Genomic DNA, 17,208 nt, shown 5'->3' on the forward strand with positions numbered 1-17,208 from the left:
TAACAACATGTATTATTAGGCTCAAACTTTATTTAAAATGTATTTGTTTATATGTGTTTCACTAAGAAAAGGATTTAGTAGACGACTCCATTCAGATGGTTTAGAATGTAAAAATGCTGTGCTAAAGAAGTCTTGTCCTTTTAGACAATTCGCTAATATCCCTTGTACTGCCATGTTGCTGCTGTTGGAGCAGTATGTAAATAAAGCGATATGTAATTTTCATGTTTCATGTGACTCCGTATTATTTACCAAACCAAATCAAACAAAATAGTAAAGTTAGTAAAAAATACCAAAGTTAGTAAAAAATATATGTATTTTTTTTTAAAAAACTTCAATAGTTTTCTATTTTATTGATGAAGTGATCCTAAAAATGACAGAACATTTAGCCTTTGAAGAAATATAACATAAAAATAATTGTCTATCGTATAATTCTGAATAAAAATATATATATTTTATATATATAATGAAATTTCTGTTCACAGTTTAATTATTGTAAGGAACTTGCAGAAAGGTGCTTTGAAGAATAGTTCTTTTTATGACATAATTGCTGATAAAAATCCATGTATATATGGTACAAAAGGAGAACTAACCACCCACAGGTCTCTTGTCCTGATAAGCTTCTCAGATAAAGTGTTCTACCATAGTCTTTATACTGTATTTTAGTCATGATGCTTAGATGACTTTTAAATATGTAGTGCTGGTATCTGAACCCAATGGGTTCTTCGCAATGCACCTGTACTTTCCTGAGTCTGAAGTTCTTGGATTCTGCACAACTAATGTTCCTTGTGGATGAAGAAGCTCAGACCCTGTAGGTCGTCCTTTACTACCTGTTGTTAATATTGATAAGTCTGGTAACTCCCAAGATATCTCTGGTTTTGGTATTCCAATGGCCATGCAGTTGAGATGTACTGGAGATCCTACCCTTGTGTGAATATTATGTGGAGGTTTATTTGTAATCCTTGGAGGATAGGCTACAATAATAACAGTGACAGTAATCGCTGCCTCTCCCGCATTATTTTTAGCTTTGCACAAATAGTTTCCACGGTCATGTATGGTTGTGTCTTGAATGACCAATGTTCCATTCTCAAGTAATGAGTATTTCCCAGTAACCTGAGGTCGGTCTAGTACATATCCACTTGGAAAGGTCCATATGACACTGGGTCTTGGTATTCCATCAGAAAGACAATGTAAAGATAAAGTCTCTCCAATAATGTTCTTTATTGGCCCTCTTGGATGTGTCAAAATATTAGGTTTCTGGCCTACTTCCAAAATGATAAGCTTTTCAATGTAGCCCACCTTATTTCGGGCTGCACACCGATATTTTCCTGCATCGTCTTTGGTTGGGCTGTAAATTATGAAGGTCCCATTGGTCCCTGCATGATATTTGGAAAACTGCTGTCCAGTTACAAATCTGGTACCATTTGGTAAAAGCCATGTTATTTCTGGAAGGGGGTTTCCATCTGCAAAGCAATTAAGTATTGCCATTTTGCCTGGTTTAGCAATGACCCTTTCATTAAATGGATTTTTAAACATAGGTCTTCGAAGGATATCATGAACGTCTAACTGAACGACCAACATACTTTCACCACCATCATTACGAGCAACACATGTAAAGTCTGCTGAATCAGAGGGTCTAACATTCCGGATTTCTAAAGTTCCATTGCTGTGTACCGTAATCCTGCTACCATGGTATGGTGCAGTAAGATATATGTTGTCAGGCATGATCCACATTATTTGAAGAGGAGGTGTTCCTTCTGCACTACAGTGGATCAATTTTCTAGAGTGTTTTAAAGCAGAATCCTTTATTATAGTCTTATTAGTATATAAGCCATTGATAATAGGAGGGGTTGAAAGAACATCTAACTTGAGAAGTCTTGTGTCATCTCCTGCTGCATTGCGTGCCACACACATGTATTCTCCGGCATCTAATAACTTGACTTGGTTGATGGTCAAAGATCCATTTTCGTGCAATGTATACCTGTCATGGGAAGTTGCAATCATATCACTTGATGGAAGCAGCCAGAATATCTTTGGCTTTGGTTCTCCAATGGCTTGACAATCAAGAACTGTCCTAGACCCAGCTTTTGCTTTGAGCTTTGTGTTAGGATTTAGCGTAATACGTGGAGCAGCTGCTACAACACTGATGTGTACTTTCATTTCATCTCTTCCTAAAGTGTTTTCAGCATAGCAAGTATAGTCCCCTTCTTCAGACATACCTACTTTGTTAAGGTATAGTGTACCATTGTCGAAGAGAATATATCTTCGTGTTCTCCTACCACTGTCATCAGCCTGAAGAACGTTGTTTATCATTGTGCCATCAGGCAAACTCCATGTTATTTCTGGTATTGGAGATCCTGAGGCCTTGCAATCAACCTTGAAATCTTTGCCAAACGGAACTTGCTTTGTGCTGTATTGTTTTTGAATTATTTTTGCTGGTTTCAGGCTTATGCTGACCTTCATCAGGATGACATCATCTCCTAATTTATTTCTTGCCACACACAAGTAGTCTCCAGCATCTTTTTCATTTACAGATAGGACAACCAATGAACCATTTGGATAAACTTGTATTCGACTTCCCATTCTGAAAAAAAAAAAAAAACAATTACTAATTACACTGCTATTAAATTTGTTTAAATAAATCAGAACATAAAATATGTGTGTTGCAACATAGCACATAGCTAGATTTGGCATTTGATTGTCATCCTGGTATCTGGTATCAAGGCAACCAAAAGATGTAGAATAGGTTTTCCAGTTAGCTCTGATGATGGGCACCAGAATATTGTGATTTTATCAGCAGGTATTAAAGGACAACTCCAGTGGGAATTAAAAAAACAACAACAGCAAAAGATGTTTCTATACTCACCTTCACTCCTGGGTCAATCTCTGTTCGAATTCCCAGCACTTCCTTCTTCTTCTTCTTCTTCTTCTTCTTTTCTTCTTCTTCTTCTTCTTCTTCTTCTTCTTCTTCTTCTTCTTCGGCTGGCAGCGTCAGATGACTGACAGCTTGCTCAACCAATCGGAGCTGAGCAAGCTGTCAGTCATCTGTTGACGTCTCGCAGTGGGGCCGGCCAGCTGTAAAGACGTCATTGACACAAGATGGCGCCAGCCATGGTTAACAGGGATCAGGTAGTATGCGTTTAAATAATTCCGGGTGGAGGTGGGGGGCAGAACGGTAATTAAAGCCCATTACAAACTTTGTAATGTGTTTTAATTACCGTGGGGAAAAAAAATCAGAGTTGCCCTTTAAAGACAAGAACAGTTCACACCATTTAAATCTTGATTTACCCTTAACCTAAGATACAATATAGGATGCAAACATGTCACCACCAACATATTTCAGGCCAATACGGCCTTCAGTCCTGCATCATATATTATAGAGTTTAATAGAAATTAAGTAAAGATTTGGATATTTTAATAGAGGCTGTTCCTTTCTTATTGTTAAAACACAATTAAACTGATGGGTTTGGATAAGTGGTGTTCATTCCTACACCTGTACATTTTTTTTAACAACTATTAAAATTCTGTGGGCAATTTGCAAATAACGCTGTAGGTGTTGGGATACAATGAATGCATTCTTTAACCCCTTCAAGACCAAGCCTATTTGAACCTAAAAAAACAGGCTCATTTTTCAAAATCTGACCTGTCTCACTCTATGCGCTTATAGCTCAGTGATGCTTTAACATATGCTAGCGATTCTGAGATTGTTTTATCGTCACATATGGCACTTTATATTAGTGGCAAAATTTGGTCACTACTTTGTGTGTTTTTTGTGAAAAACATCAAAATATCATGAAAAATTAGAAAAATTAGCATTTTATGAACTTTAAAGTTCTCTGCTTCTAAAAAAAGAAAGTCGTATCACATTAATTAGCTACTAAGTCACATTACCGATATGTCCTCTTTATTCTGGCTTCATTTCATAAACACATTTTACTTTTTTAGGGTGTTACGGGGCTTAGAAATTTATCAGCAAATTACCACATTTTCGTGAAAGGGACCAGTTCTTTTTTTAAGTTGATTTAGTAGGTTTGTATACTGGAAACCTCCATAAGTGACCCCATTTTGGAAACTACACACCTTAAAGAATTAATCTAGGGGTATAATGAGCATTTTAACCCTACAGGGGCTGGAGGAAAGTATTCACCATTAGGCCATAACATTTTTTTTTTAATTTTCCAATAATATATACGTTTAGATTAAAGTTTCTAATTTTCAAAAGGAACATGAGAGAAAAAGCACTCCAAAATTTGTAATGCAGGTTCTCTTGAGTACTACGGTACTCCATATGTGGGCGTAAACCACTGTATGGGCACACAGCGGGGCTCAGAAGGAAGGGAGTGCCAATTAGCTTTTCCATTGCAGATTTTGCGGAAGATGTTTCCGAGCGCCAGGTGCATTTGCAGAGCCCCTGTAGTGTCAGTAGAGAGAAAATCCCCCATAAGTCACCCCATTTTGGAAAGTACACTCCTCATAGAATTCATCTTGGGGTAGGATGAGCATTTTGACCCCACAGGTGTTAGAGGAAAGTATTCAAAATTAGACAGTAAAAATGAAAAACTGTAATTTTTCCAATAATATGTTCGTTTAGTTTGAAATTTCTCAATTTCACGAGGAACAAGAGAAAAAAAGTACCCCAAAATTTGAAACGCAGGTTCTTTTGAGTAAAAAGGTACCTCATATGTGGGCATAAACCACTGCATGGGCACACAGCGGGGCTCAGAAGGAAAGGAGCGCCAATTAGCTTTTTCAATGCAGATTTTGCTGAAGAAGTTTCTGAGCGCCAGGTGTGTTTGCAGTGCCCCTGTAGTGCCAGCGGAGTAAAATCTCGAAATAAGTCACCCTATTTTGAAAAGTGCACCCTTCAAAGAATTCATTTTGGGGTGTGGTGAGCATTTTGACCCCACAGGTATTAGAGGAAAGTATTCAAAAGTAGACAGTAAAAATGAAAAACTCGAATTTTTCCAATAATATGTTCCTTTAGTTTGAAATTTCTCAATTTCACGAGGAACAGGAGAGAAAATTCACCCCAAAATCTGTAACGCAGGTTCTCCTGAGTAGAACGGTACCCTATATGTAGGCATAAACCATTGTATGGGCACACAGCCGGGCTCAGAAGGGAAGGAGCGCCAATTAGCATTTTCCGTGCAGATTTTTCTGAAGAAGTTGCTGAGCGCCAGGTGCATTTGCAGTGCCCCTGTAACGTCTACAGAATAGACCCCCCCAAAAGTCCCCCCATTTTGGAAAGTACACCCCTCAAAGAATTCATCTTGGGGTAGGATGAGCATTTTGGCCCCACAGGTATTAGAGGAAAGTATTCAAAATTGGCCAGTAAAAATGAAAAACTTGAATTTTTCCAATAATATGTTGGTTTAGTTTGAAATTTCTAAATTGCACAAGGAACAGGAGAAAAAATGTACCCCAAAATCTGTAACGCAGGTTCTCCTGAGTACAACAGTACCCCATATGTGGGCATAAACCACTGTATGGGCACACAGCCGGGCTCAGAAGGGAAGGAGTGCCAATTTGCTGGAGCAAAACCGCAGCTAGTAATAGTTATTAGAATAGTGCAGTTACTAAAATAAAATAAAAAAATTAGATTACAGGTAATGTGGGGTGGTTACGGACAGTCTGGGGTGGTTTCGGACAGTCTGGGGTGGTTACGGGTAATCTGGGGGTGGTTACGGGCAGCCTGAGGTGGTTACGGGTAATCTGGGGTGGTTACGGGTAATCTGGGGTGGTTACGGATAATCTGGGGTGGATACAGTCAACATGGGGTGGTCACGGGCAACCTGCTGTGGTTACGGCAACCTGGGGTGGTTACAGGCAACCTGGGATGGGTAGAGGCAACGTGGGGTGGTTACGGGCAACGTGGGGTAGATACGGAAAACCTGCTGTGGTTACAGGCAACGTGGGGTGGTTACAGACAATCTGGGGTGGTTATGGACAATCTGGGGGGGTTATGGACAATCTGGGGTGGTTACAGGCAACCTGCTGTGGTTACGGATAAACTGAAGTGCTAATAGGTTATCTGAGGTGGGTACCTGTAATCTGGCGTGGTTACGGGCAATCTGAAGGGGGGTCACTGGCAATTTGTGGTGGTTAGAGGCAAGGTGCAGTTGTCAGAGGCAAGGTGCGGTGATCAGAGGCAAGGTGCGATGGTCAGAGGCAAAGTGCGATGGTCAGAGGCAAGGTGCGGTGGTCAGAGGCAACGTGCCGTGGTCAGATGCAACGTGCGGTGGTCAGAAGTGAGGTGCGGTGGTCAGAGGCGACGTGCGGTGGTCAGAGGTAACGCGCGGTGGTCAGAGGCAACCTGCGGTGGTTGCGTGCAATCTTGGGGGTTACATGTAATCTGGCATGATTATGGGCAACCTGGGGTGGTTATGCGCAACCTGCGGTGGTTATGTTCAACCTGGAGGGGTTACAATCTAGAATTGTTACGGATAGACTGAAGTGCTTATAGGTAATCTGGGGTGGGTACATGTAATTTTGGGTGGTTACAGGCAATCTGGGGTGATTACGGACAATCTGGAGGGGGTCACTGGCAACGTGCGGTGGTTACGGGCAACGTGCAGTGGTTACGGGCAACGTGTGGTGGTTACGTGTAGTCTGGGGGGTTACGTGCAATCTGACGTGATTACGGACAACCTGGGGTGGTTACGGGCAACCTGCGGTGGTTACGGGCAACCTTTCGGTGGTTACGGGTAATCTGGGGGGTTAGGGGTAATTTGGGAGTAAACTGCAATTATTACTATAATAAAAAGTGTGTGTTTTATTTTTTTGTATGCTTGTCACTTTTTGTACTTTATACATTCATTTTCATTATATTACTATGATTACTGTGATATTTTCTATCACAGTAATCATAGTTCAGTGACAGAGACCACATTTTCAGAGTTGGCTTGTTGTGGAGCGCATGCACACTTCATAACTAGCCAGGACGTTGAGGAGGAAGGAGCTCCAGGATCAGGTGAGTATATGGGGTGGGGGGGGTGACTGGGGGACGGGGGTGACAGGGGTGACTGGGGGGACACTATCACTTTTTATCCACTGTCACCAATCATTTATGGTGACAGGGGATAAAAAGTGCCTGGAGCACATGGTACAAGCGATCAGCAGTAAATAGTATATACCGCTGATCACTTGTACCGGGACCCCACAGGGGGGTCCCCGATTACTGCCCCATGTTCTCCGCTACCTCTGGTGGCGGATAGCATGGGGCTTTCATTCATTTTTACTTTAGATCACTGTGAACAGACATTAGCGGTGGCGGCCATCTTGGATCTGATGGCCGCGGGGAGGGGGTTTAGTGAGCGGGCACTAGGGGGGCTGATCTGGGGTCTGATTTTACTTATTTCATCTCCCCCCACCGTGGATTCACGGGGGGGGGGGGGACTGAAATACAGCGGCGGCGACAGCTGATTCTCATTATCTCCGGTGCTGTACACCGATGAGAGCGGGATCGCTATCCCTGCAGCGATCCCGCTCTCATCATAAAGCCCCGTCAAAGCAGGAACGTATATATACATTCCTACTGCACTGGGCATGTGCAATAGGAACGCATATATATACAGATTGCTGACGTGAAGGGGTTAAATACAATGGTAGTGTGTGCCTGTCACACGGAGACAAGCATAACCACTGAGCTATCTATCCTAAAACTATGTGTAGTACTGTAACTATGCAGTTTATATGTTTGTAGAAATAAAACACCTATTATGTAACTAGAAAAAGCATAAAGTTAAGATTTTGTTAATGATCTGCCTATTAATCCTGATAACATAACCTGTAGCAATTACAAAATGGGAGGTAAAAGGAAAAATATCTTCCTCCACGGAATATTCTTCATCCAAATATTTGAAGCCCTGGTGACATGTGGAAACTTCTAATCATGTATTCCCTAAAATTACAAAGCCCTCTTTCACGCAGGAAAGAGCACATGTTAAGTTTATTTTCCTTCACTTGAATCCAGAAGGGGGAAATGTAGAGGATTAGAAGACAAGTAAATAATGTAGCCATCCAAGGAATGAACTCAAGAGACTGGAACAAAGAAAAAGTCATTCAGGAAGGAAGGGCAATGTGGCTGCAGAAGGAAATAGGAAGAGGTTTATGTGCAGAATTTGCCAAGTGTTTACCCACAAAGTCTATTTAAAGGGTTTATCCTCTTAATAATATGTATCATCTGGCCACCAGATTGGTGATTGGTGCTAAATGAGAGACTCCCACTGATTACTAATACAAGAGTTATCGATTCCTTCTCACAAGCATGTGACTTTGAGCTGTCTCCCTGGTAGAACTACCTTTGAGCTCTACCAGGATCCAGTTACCATGATGACCTGCACACTGCCATTAGGAACTGCAGCCCCAGCAAGAGTCATGTGGGTCTAGCTTCCTACTCCTGAGCTCAGGTATAACCAAGAACTTTTCTGTGAAAGCTGCAAGGTAATCAATTACTACCTGCATCAAAGGGCTGGAATAAAATAGACTACCTCTTGGTACCTTAGGATACAATAAAATGTTGGGTCACCAGTAGAGATGAGCGAACTGGGTTCGCGTTCTAATCCATCCAAACCCAATCATTCGGCATTTGATTAGCAGTGGCTGCTAAACTTGGATAAGGCTCTAAGGTTGTCTGGAAAACATGGATACAGCCAATGACTATATCCATGTTTTCCACATAGCCTTAGAGCTTTATCCAAGTTCAGCAGCCACCGCTAATCAAATGCCGAAAGATCAGGTTCGGATGGACTCGAACCCGAACCCGGTTCGCTCATCTCTAGTCACCATGCTTCAATTAAAAGTCTGCCTATACATTTGTTAAACTGTTATATCTCCTTTGTGAATTAAACCAGTTTCCAAAGGACTGTGTTTAAGTTATCATTGTTTATGTTCTCATTCTTGTAGCTGACCATAACAACACCCCAAAATACCATTAGTCCAGATCAAATCACACAAACAAAACCCAAGTAGCTGGCACTACTGTGTGATTACCACTCTATCATAGGCACGCGTTTATTGAGTGCAGTGCTCATTGTTAATAAATATCCCAATGTAGTAAAAAAATAAAAAATAGTAGCGGCACTCACCCAATCAGGTGAGTGCTGCTACTATTACTTTCTTATCACGTAGGGTTATGAATCCAGACAAAGTTTATGCCCTGGGGGATCATCGACAAAACCACCACTTGTGAGGGAGCTAGTAGAGCCACTGAAGTCACTGGAACCAATAAAGCTTCTACCCCATGTGTTTAGTAACATCCATTGGACATTTAGCACCACACATTTTACCCATACGTTGCTTCATAGAAAAGCAATGAAATTCATTGCATTCCTGTTTTGGCAGATTATATAGCATGAAAAACAGACCTCTCCAATGCCAGTCTACAGGAAAAATCTCTACACAGTTAAGTTTACAGTCAATAGCTGGAAAAGGACTAAATCTTCGATAATAGAAAGAAATCCTTTCTACCTCTAATGTGTTAATCTTATCAGCTATGCCATGGATATAACTGTATTACATAACATATTGCCACTTTATTATTATACTATATGTAAAGTTATTCTTTAGCCATACGAGTTTTTTTTTTATTTATGGAAACCACTTTAAAAAAGCCAAAGGGAAGGCTAAGTGAAGGCCATTTAAAAAATGTTCATATATATATATATATATATATATATATATATATATATATATATATATCAGTTATGTACTATAAATATATTTTCTCACCTGTGCCATTGATCTACCACAGCTTTGGATGGCAGCCGCCATATTATTCTTGGCTTTGGTTCTCCAGTTGCACTACAATTTAGCATCAATGTATCACCCAAATTCAATTCAGTGGCTTTTGGCGATGCTTGGATTATCTTCGGTACAACATCGTTTTGCTCCACCTTGAGAGTCACGACCCTTCTTTCTGAGCCAGTAGAGCTGGTTGCTATACACTCATAGTTTCCATTGTCAGAGGATTCTGCGTTTCTTATGTATAGTGTTCCATTAGAAAAAAGGAAGAGCTTGGCATTTACATAATGTAATGGTTTCACCTTTGTACCGTCAAATGCTACCCAATGAACACTTGGTTGAGGATTTCCTTTTGCTGTGCAATGAAGCTTTACATTCTCTCCCGGGAGTGCTAAAACAATTTGTCTTTTGTCTTCCAAAATAGCAGGAGGGGCAGCAATCACTTGAACTTTTACTGTTAATGTATCAGATCCGGCTATGTTAGTAGCAAAACATTTATAAATTCCTCGATCATAAATAGTTACTTCTCTAATGGTAAGAGTCCCGTCAGATAAGACAAAAGCCTTGTGATTCCCATCAGATTTTTCAGATGCAATAGTCTCATTGGCTAGTATCCAGGTGATGGTAGGAAAAGGTCGGCCTTCTGCCTGACACTTTATACTTACAGTGCTGCCCGAGTGCACTGTAATCTCTCTTGATCTGCCTTGTAAAATCCTTGGAGGATATGTAATGACGGAAAGTGTAACAAGCAGACGATCCGAGCCATACTGGTTATTTGCAACACAAAGATACTGCCCACGGTCCAGGACGCTCACACTTGAAATAGAAAGTGTTCCATTTGGAAAGACTTCCATCCTGTTTCCCCTTCTTGTCTTTGATACAAAAGTCCCTGGTAAGAAAGCAATATTTTTTCAGTTAAATATGGAAAATAATTTTCATACATAACCTCAGTTATTTAATGTAGAGTGAACAACAGTGGAGTTTTTTGTTACTTCTTTTAAGGGCTACTGTACAGTACTGAGTGTGACTGCACTAAACATTGTATCCAAAACATACGGGAAAAAATGTGCTTGCAGTTTATTGTGAGGCATTGCTGCATGTAAAAAAAAAAAAAAGAAAGAACATGTAGTTGTTTTTGACTATGGAGGCAGATTTACTAAAGACCCGAGTGTTACATACCATTGTTTAGCTAATCTGACTTAACTATATGCCGGCCAGAAGCCTGGTAGGTTTAAGCTTTGATTTATGCATGTTTGCAATTGCAGGCATACGTTTTGGCAAATCTAATGGGCACACTTCTTTGTGATAAGTCCCACACACTTTATTACAAGTGGCAAAGACAGTAAAAACACACAGAGCCACACAAAGTCACACAAAACAAGGGTTTGTGCAGACATTTTTTAACTTTTTGACCCCAGAAGACTGGCAAAGACATTTTATAACTTCCCCTTTAAGTACTCCTATCGCAAAATGTTGTAGATTTGTGGCAAACAAGCAATACATCAGATGCTTAGTATAAGGCATCAGTAAGGCAAAAACATTTCCCATTTTTGAGTGCTTAGCTATAGGTTGGGGACAATAACTATTATTTATACAAGAGTTTTAACTTACCATGTGGAGCATACAATGAGAATGGATATATGGTTATATTTTTATATTCACAAACTGTTACTGTGTCATTAATATTATTATTATTATTATAAAGGGGTTGGTCACTTTATAGTCAATTTCTCAGTGTACAGTATACATAAATGTGCTGACGATAACTCCTTGTGCGCATAGTAACAATGGTATCAGGTATGCGCCCTCCAGGCTCTGCCGACCTGGTCTGTTTCGAAAGGGTGATTCTGTCCATAGGATGGAGAAGCACGTGACTATGCCCCTTCCTCGGGGTGTCCACCACTGAGCCGTATATGTCTGTGGAGGACAAAGAGGGAGGGGCATGGTCACATGCTCCTACATGCTCTGCCATCTTATGGACAGGATCACTGTTCAGCGTACAGAGTAGGGCAGAGCAGCCTGGAGGAGGGGTATCTGATTTTAGTTCTATAGGGTCCACATGGAGCTACTTTTGGTAAGTGCTGTGAGTACACTAGTACAGTAAGTATAGTAAGTACACTAATACTGTAAACTAAACAGATTTAGTATAAAGTGACCAACCCCTTTAAATTATTATTTATATAAATCTAAGAATTATTTATGTAACTTTTTCAGCAAAATAGTGAATGATTAGTCTCACCTGAAGCCACCTTTGTCCACAATATGGTGGGTGTTGGATCTCCGGTTGCTTCACAAGGAATGAAGGCATCTGAGTTAGCAAGAACAGTGAAACTTGCTGCTTTACCTCCCAAAATGCGAGGTTTAGAGCGAACACTGCTGGATGTGATTTCCTGAGTTTTATGCGATATTGCCTTGTTTTCAGTTTGCTGTATTATTTTGGAAGAAATGTTGTATCGCATAGGTATCTTTAGTAGATTTGGAGTTTGTGCAATTGTGTGTATATTTCCCTGAGATGTTTTAGGACTCTCAATGTGTTCCTTTTTGGATCCATGTAATATTTTGGTTGTGCTTGGGCTCTTTATAGGTGTTGGAAGAGTCACACTGTTAATAGCCTTAGCTGTTATTGATAGTGGTGAGCGTGCAGTAGCTGTAGGACTTATCTTATAGGTTGAGAATGCTTTTGTTTTATACGTTGTGACTAACGGATTCTCATATGGTGTATTTTTCAGTGCTTGGTCTGATGTGGTTATATCATTTGCGTCTGATGGTTTTAGGTATGGAGTAGTTAAGGTGTCAATTGCATTCTTTATAAGTGATGGTTGCATGGATGACTTATCATTCTTGGTCGGATGACTCCAGAAAGTTTTGGTCACCGTGTTTAGTGGAATATCATTTTCTGAACTTGATACTGTCGTTGGTGCTCTTGTTATTGTAGTCGCTGCATATTTTGGTGTAGAAGCAATTGTATAATATGGGGTTGTATCCTCTGGAGAACTGGCTGACGAGTATGGGTTTGTTGATGGTTTATGTGTGTTCACTGAGTTGCTGAACAAATTCTTTTTTCTTGGTCGTTTTCTTTTTAGAAATCTGTTTCTGATGTAGGACGCTGCAGTTGTTTTTGGAGTTACTGTTATATAGTTAAAACCTGTTGTAGGGATTAGAGTAGTTTCTTTAGAAGCATTTCCCTCAGTACTACTGACTGTATAGGCTTCAGTCTTTGCAGCCTTAGAACTTGTCTGAATTTTAGTTACTTTAAATTTTGGACTGGTTGGAACTTGCACTGTAGCTGGTAATGGAGCACTGGTTGGAGAAATGTGCTTTTGTTTATCACTAGTAATGGTCTGAAACTTCACAGTTGTCAGTTTGTTGGAAGTATACCTTGGGCTTGTTACTTTCATAACAGTGGTTGGATAAACAGTAAATGGCTCTACTGTAACAGTGGTAGGAAGTGTTCTAGTTGTTGATTCTTTGGCACTAATTTGATGAGCTTTACTAGAAGTAGTTCCAGGGCTCATGTGATAATTTATGGTTGTTACAGTGGAGCTGCTTGGGTTTCCTCTTACTGTTCTATCTTCCTTTGTATAAGGTAAGCCAGCCTGAGCCTTTAAACTTCGAAGAGTAGACTCATCTGATGGAATTGTAGTTCTAGGACTTTTGGTAACAATTGGTTTTGATGTTGGAAATGGAGGAGTAATTGTGGGTGTTGGATGATGATTTTTTCTGAGCTTCCTAAGTATCTCTCTTTGAATAAATGGATTGTTACCAAAAATTCTATGCCAGGGGATTTTTCTTCTAATTATTTTAGAGGCTACCATAGGTTTGGTTGTGGGCTGTGGAGAAGTGAATACCAGCACTTCTTTTTTTCCTACTATAGGCATGGTTGTTGGAATATATGTTGTTGCACCTTGGCTATAACTTAATCCAACCTTGATCTTTTTTGAAACAGACATGTCTATGCTGCTTGTTTTAGGGGTGTTAACAGTTGCAGACTGATGTGGTGTGCTGTAGGTATTAGTCAATTTATCAGTGTTAACAGTGTGTTTGGATCGTGTAGTTGTAAGAGTTGTTGTTTCTTTCTCCATGACTGTATCTGGAGCTGTTGTAGAGGGCTGATCAATTGTTAATGGACCATTTGTAGTTGAAGGTACTGTGCTATGTAAAATCTGTGTATGTTTACCAATTGCAGAAGCAGTTGTGTATGCTGTTGTGGTTTCAGTCATATCATTTATGTTGTCTGGTTTTACCAATTTAAATTGATGAGCTCTAACATTTGGAATACGATCTGGCCTTACAATGCGCCTTCTTCCTGGGATTCTTCTCCGACCATATCGCCTTAGAGTTGGCACAAATGGTGTAACTTCTTTCACTATCTGGATCTGTTGATGGGTAATGATTGTGGAGCCAGCTGGAAGCCCTGGAGTGATGATTTTTTGAGTGCTATGAAAGTATATAGGACCAACATCATTTTTCGAGAGATATAATTTAGCGCTTGACTTGGTGGAGGAATCAAAGCTAACAACAGTCCGGTCTTCCAAATCATCTCTTGATTCAGAATATTGTGGACTCCTTGTGGTGTGAACCTTTGACGTAGAAGAGTGTAAATTGTCAGGTGTTGTCTGTATCGAACTTGGAGAATTATCCTTAGTAATATCTTTGGTATTTGAAACAAGGGTTGACTGAGTAGTTGTAATGGTTGGTACATGCTTTGGTGATTTTTGTTTTGAAATTGAACTACCAGTGACTATGGGTTGTTCATGAGATGAACTAGTTGGTGGAATAGATATTTGTTTAAGCGGTGAAGTTATATGAAGATGGCTAGGTGTGGTTGTTTGATCTATAAATATGTTTTGTGATGTAGAGGAATCATATGATGGTGTGGGATCAGTTACGATATTTGGCAGTGAAGTACTGATATACATTTCTTTTTCGGGCATTGTTACCACATTCTCAGATAGGCTGTTCAAATAACTAGATGTAGTAAAAGTGCTGGCATAATCAGATGATGTTGTTTGTAGTCCATTTTCCTGAATGACAGCGTCTCTACTATCATGCTTAGCAGTATAATGAGAATTAGTTGGTGTAGTTATTGAAGGGGTTGTTGTAATTTCTTGTAATTTGGTGTGATGGTAACTAGAGCTAGTGGTTGTTGGACTTATAATACCAGATTGTGGAGTTGCAGTTAATGATTTTATTGTGGTGACAAAACTACTACTATCAGAGTCATATTTCCCATATTTAGTAAGAGGCTTAAGTTGTGGTGTCAAATGGGTTGTTGCATCTGTGGGAAACATCTCCAAAAGACTTGTTGTAGGTGGTGGTGCTGATATTGCCAATGCTGATGTGCCTAAAATGCTCAGTGTTGTTGGTTGTTCACTATCATAGTTGTTTGTGGTCGGGTTTCCTCCTGATATGGTTGGTTCCGGACTGCTCACATAGTTATTCATGTCTTTGTCATCGATATCGGTTCTGGCTGTTGTTGTGGATATTTTCTTTGCACTCCATTTAGGATGATCAGAATCAGTCGCTGAAGACACTGTTGGTATAATATCTGGTATACCTGCACTAGGGTATTCTTCTGTTACTATTGTAAACTTTTCTTTCACTGGAAGCAATTCTTCACCAGATGGTTGTTCTGAATCCCCCGATATGCTTTCTATCTCATTGTCTTCTTTGACCGTTCTTATGGATTCCGTTGTAGGTTTACTATTTATTGAATTTTGTTTTGTCTTTTGCAGTATCTCTGTCCAGCGCTGGGGATCAATTTTTCTTGTGTTTTGAGCAAATTGTCTCCTGTGGCCTCTATATCTAGGGTTTACTCTGTTCCTTCTCTGTGTTGCTATATTTGTGTTCCATTGCCCATCAGACTTTTTAGGAGCAAGTCTACTTGGATATCTTTTACGTTCAATGGCTATCCCTGTGACAGAGTGAAGGTTTTCTTTAGTGTCTTCATTGCCCGATCCTTCACCATTTTCATCCTCATTTTGGTCCAGCTGTACTTTCCTTATGATAGTGTTAGTTTTCCTGTCTTTTACCAACACTCTGTGTGTCAGCACATCAAGACCATATTGGTTAGCTGCTAAACATCTAAAGTGCCCTCTGTCTCTTTGTGTTACATCCTGGATTTTTAGCGTGCCATTGGAGAAAATAAACTTGTTCTGTGAAGTTTTGTGTAGAATAGAGTGGTCTGGTAATATCCAATTTACTGATGCATCAGGGACTGCATATGAACCACAGGGAAGATAGAGAACATCCCCATTACTGACTGAAAGGTCAATTCCATTTACAGCTTCTTCTTCCACGTCACCACTCACAACAGTAATTCGAAAGGAAAGTACATCCGCATCCAAATAGTTTGTAGCAATGCAGTGGTAAACCCCAGTGTCAAAATGATCTGCTACCTTCAATGTAAACTTTCCACTTTTTGTAATTGTTATCCTTCCTTCTTCACTCATATATGGTGCACGGATTTTACTGCCATCGGGAAGTACCCATTCAATATTTGGAACTGGTTCACCAACAACTTGGCAGTCCATCTCCACCGTTCCTCCTATTATTGCAGTATACTCTGTCTGTGTCTTGTTGCTTTTGATGATCATAGTCCAACTGTTTTTTGACGGAGTTTCAACAGAATTGGGAATTGTAACGTAGATTTCTGTCATGTAGCGAATGTGCAATGTGCTGAGTGTTGTAGCTGTTCTATCAAGTTGTAATGTTATTGAATCCTGCATTAACCAGTTAGGTTCTGCTCGAACTTCAGCATCAATATCAGTGAACACATCCTCTCCAGAGTCCACTTGTCTGTACTTATAGCTGATAAAAGGTGTCTTTGTGAGCAAGAGTTCTCGTTTAAGTTTCATTGGAGAATCACTATACATTGCTAATATTCCCCATAATTTCTGGATGTGATCATAGTCAATGTTACATATGAGAAAAGAAGAAAATGTAGTCCTCATCACTGTATAGTCTTCTTTTCTGTCCAACATTATTTGAGACATTTTGGTTGGCCTTTGGACACTACAAGCCAGGTTTGCTTCATTCCCGGACTGGTCTGTCATGTTTAAAATCAGAGATCCCATTGGAGCTACAAAGTCTTTGGCTGATATAGTAGTAAAGCTGCCTTCTTCTGGGGAGGAGACATTTTTTAACTTGTAGATATTCTCGATAGTAGGCTTAATACATGTAAGATCTTGAGATGAAATTTCATTTAAAGATTTTCCTTGATTCTTTCTAGGACTGGAACAAAGAGGGCATTGAGTTCCCGAGCGATCTCTCTTGCACTTGATCAGGTCTACAAAAAGAAATATACATAAAGAGTTTAAAGTCTTGTGGCTGCATTGCTCTAACTATAGCTTCAATCCAATTGACAAAAGTTTGTAATTAAAATGTATTTAGAACCAACACCAGTTGTTTCTCATAGTCACATTTTCTTTTATGTTTTCCCTAATTCGAGAAGTGGAAAAACTGGTGTAG

The 17,208-nt window shown here is 39.9% G+C and overlaps 1 protein-coding gene across 1 annotated transcript in view; it reads right to left on the minus strand.

The window, feature by feature from the left end:
- Positions 1–392: 392 nt before the first annotated feature.
- IGSF10 (immunoglobulin superfamily member 10) overlaps positions 393–17,208 on the minus strand; it is a 35,304-nt gene continuing 18,488 nt past the window's right edge. The window contains exons 5-7 of the mRNA XM_069975444.1: positions 11,978–17,026; positions 9,727–10,627; positions 393–2,581 (exon numbers count right to left, since the gene is read on the minus strand). Of these exons, the coding sequence (XP_069831545.1) occupies positions 673–2,581; positions 9,727–10,627; positions 11,978–17,026 (7,859 nt within the window). The 3' untranslated portion in view covers positions 393–672. The remainder of the gene's footprint in view (positions 2,582–9,726; positions 10,628–11,977; positions 17,027–17,208) is intronic.

Source organism: Dendropsophus ebraccatus, chromosome 6 (assembly GCF_027789765.1).
Source record: "Dendropsophus ebraccatus isolate aDenEbr1 chromosome 6, aDenEbr1.pat, whole genome shotgun sequence".
Taxonomy (NCBI): Eukaryota; Metazoa; Chordata; class Amphibia; order Anura; family Hylidae; genus Dendropsophus; species Dendropsophus ebraccatus.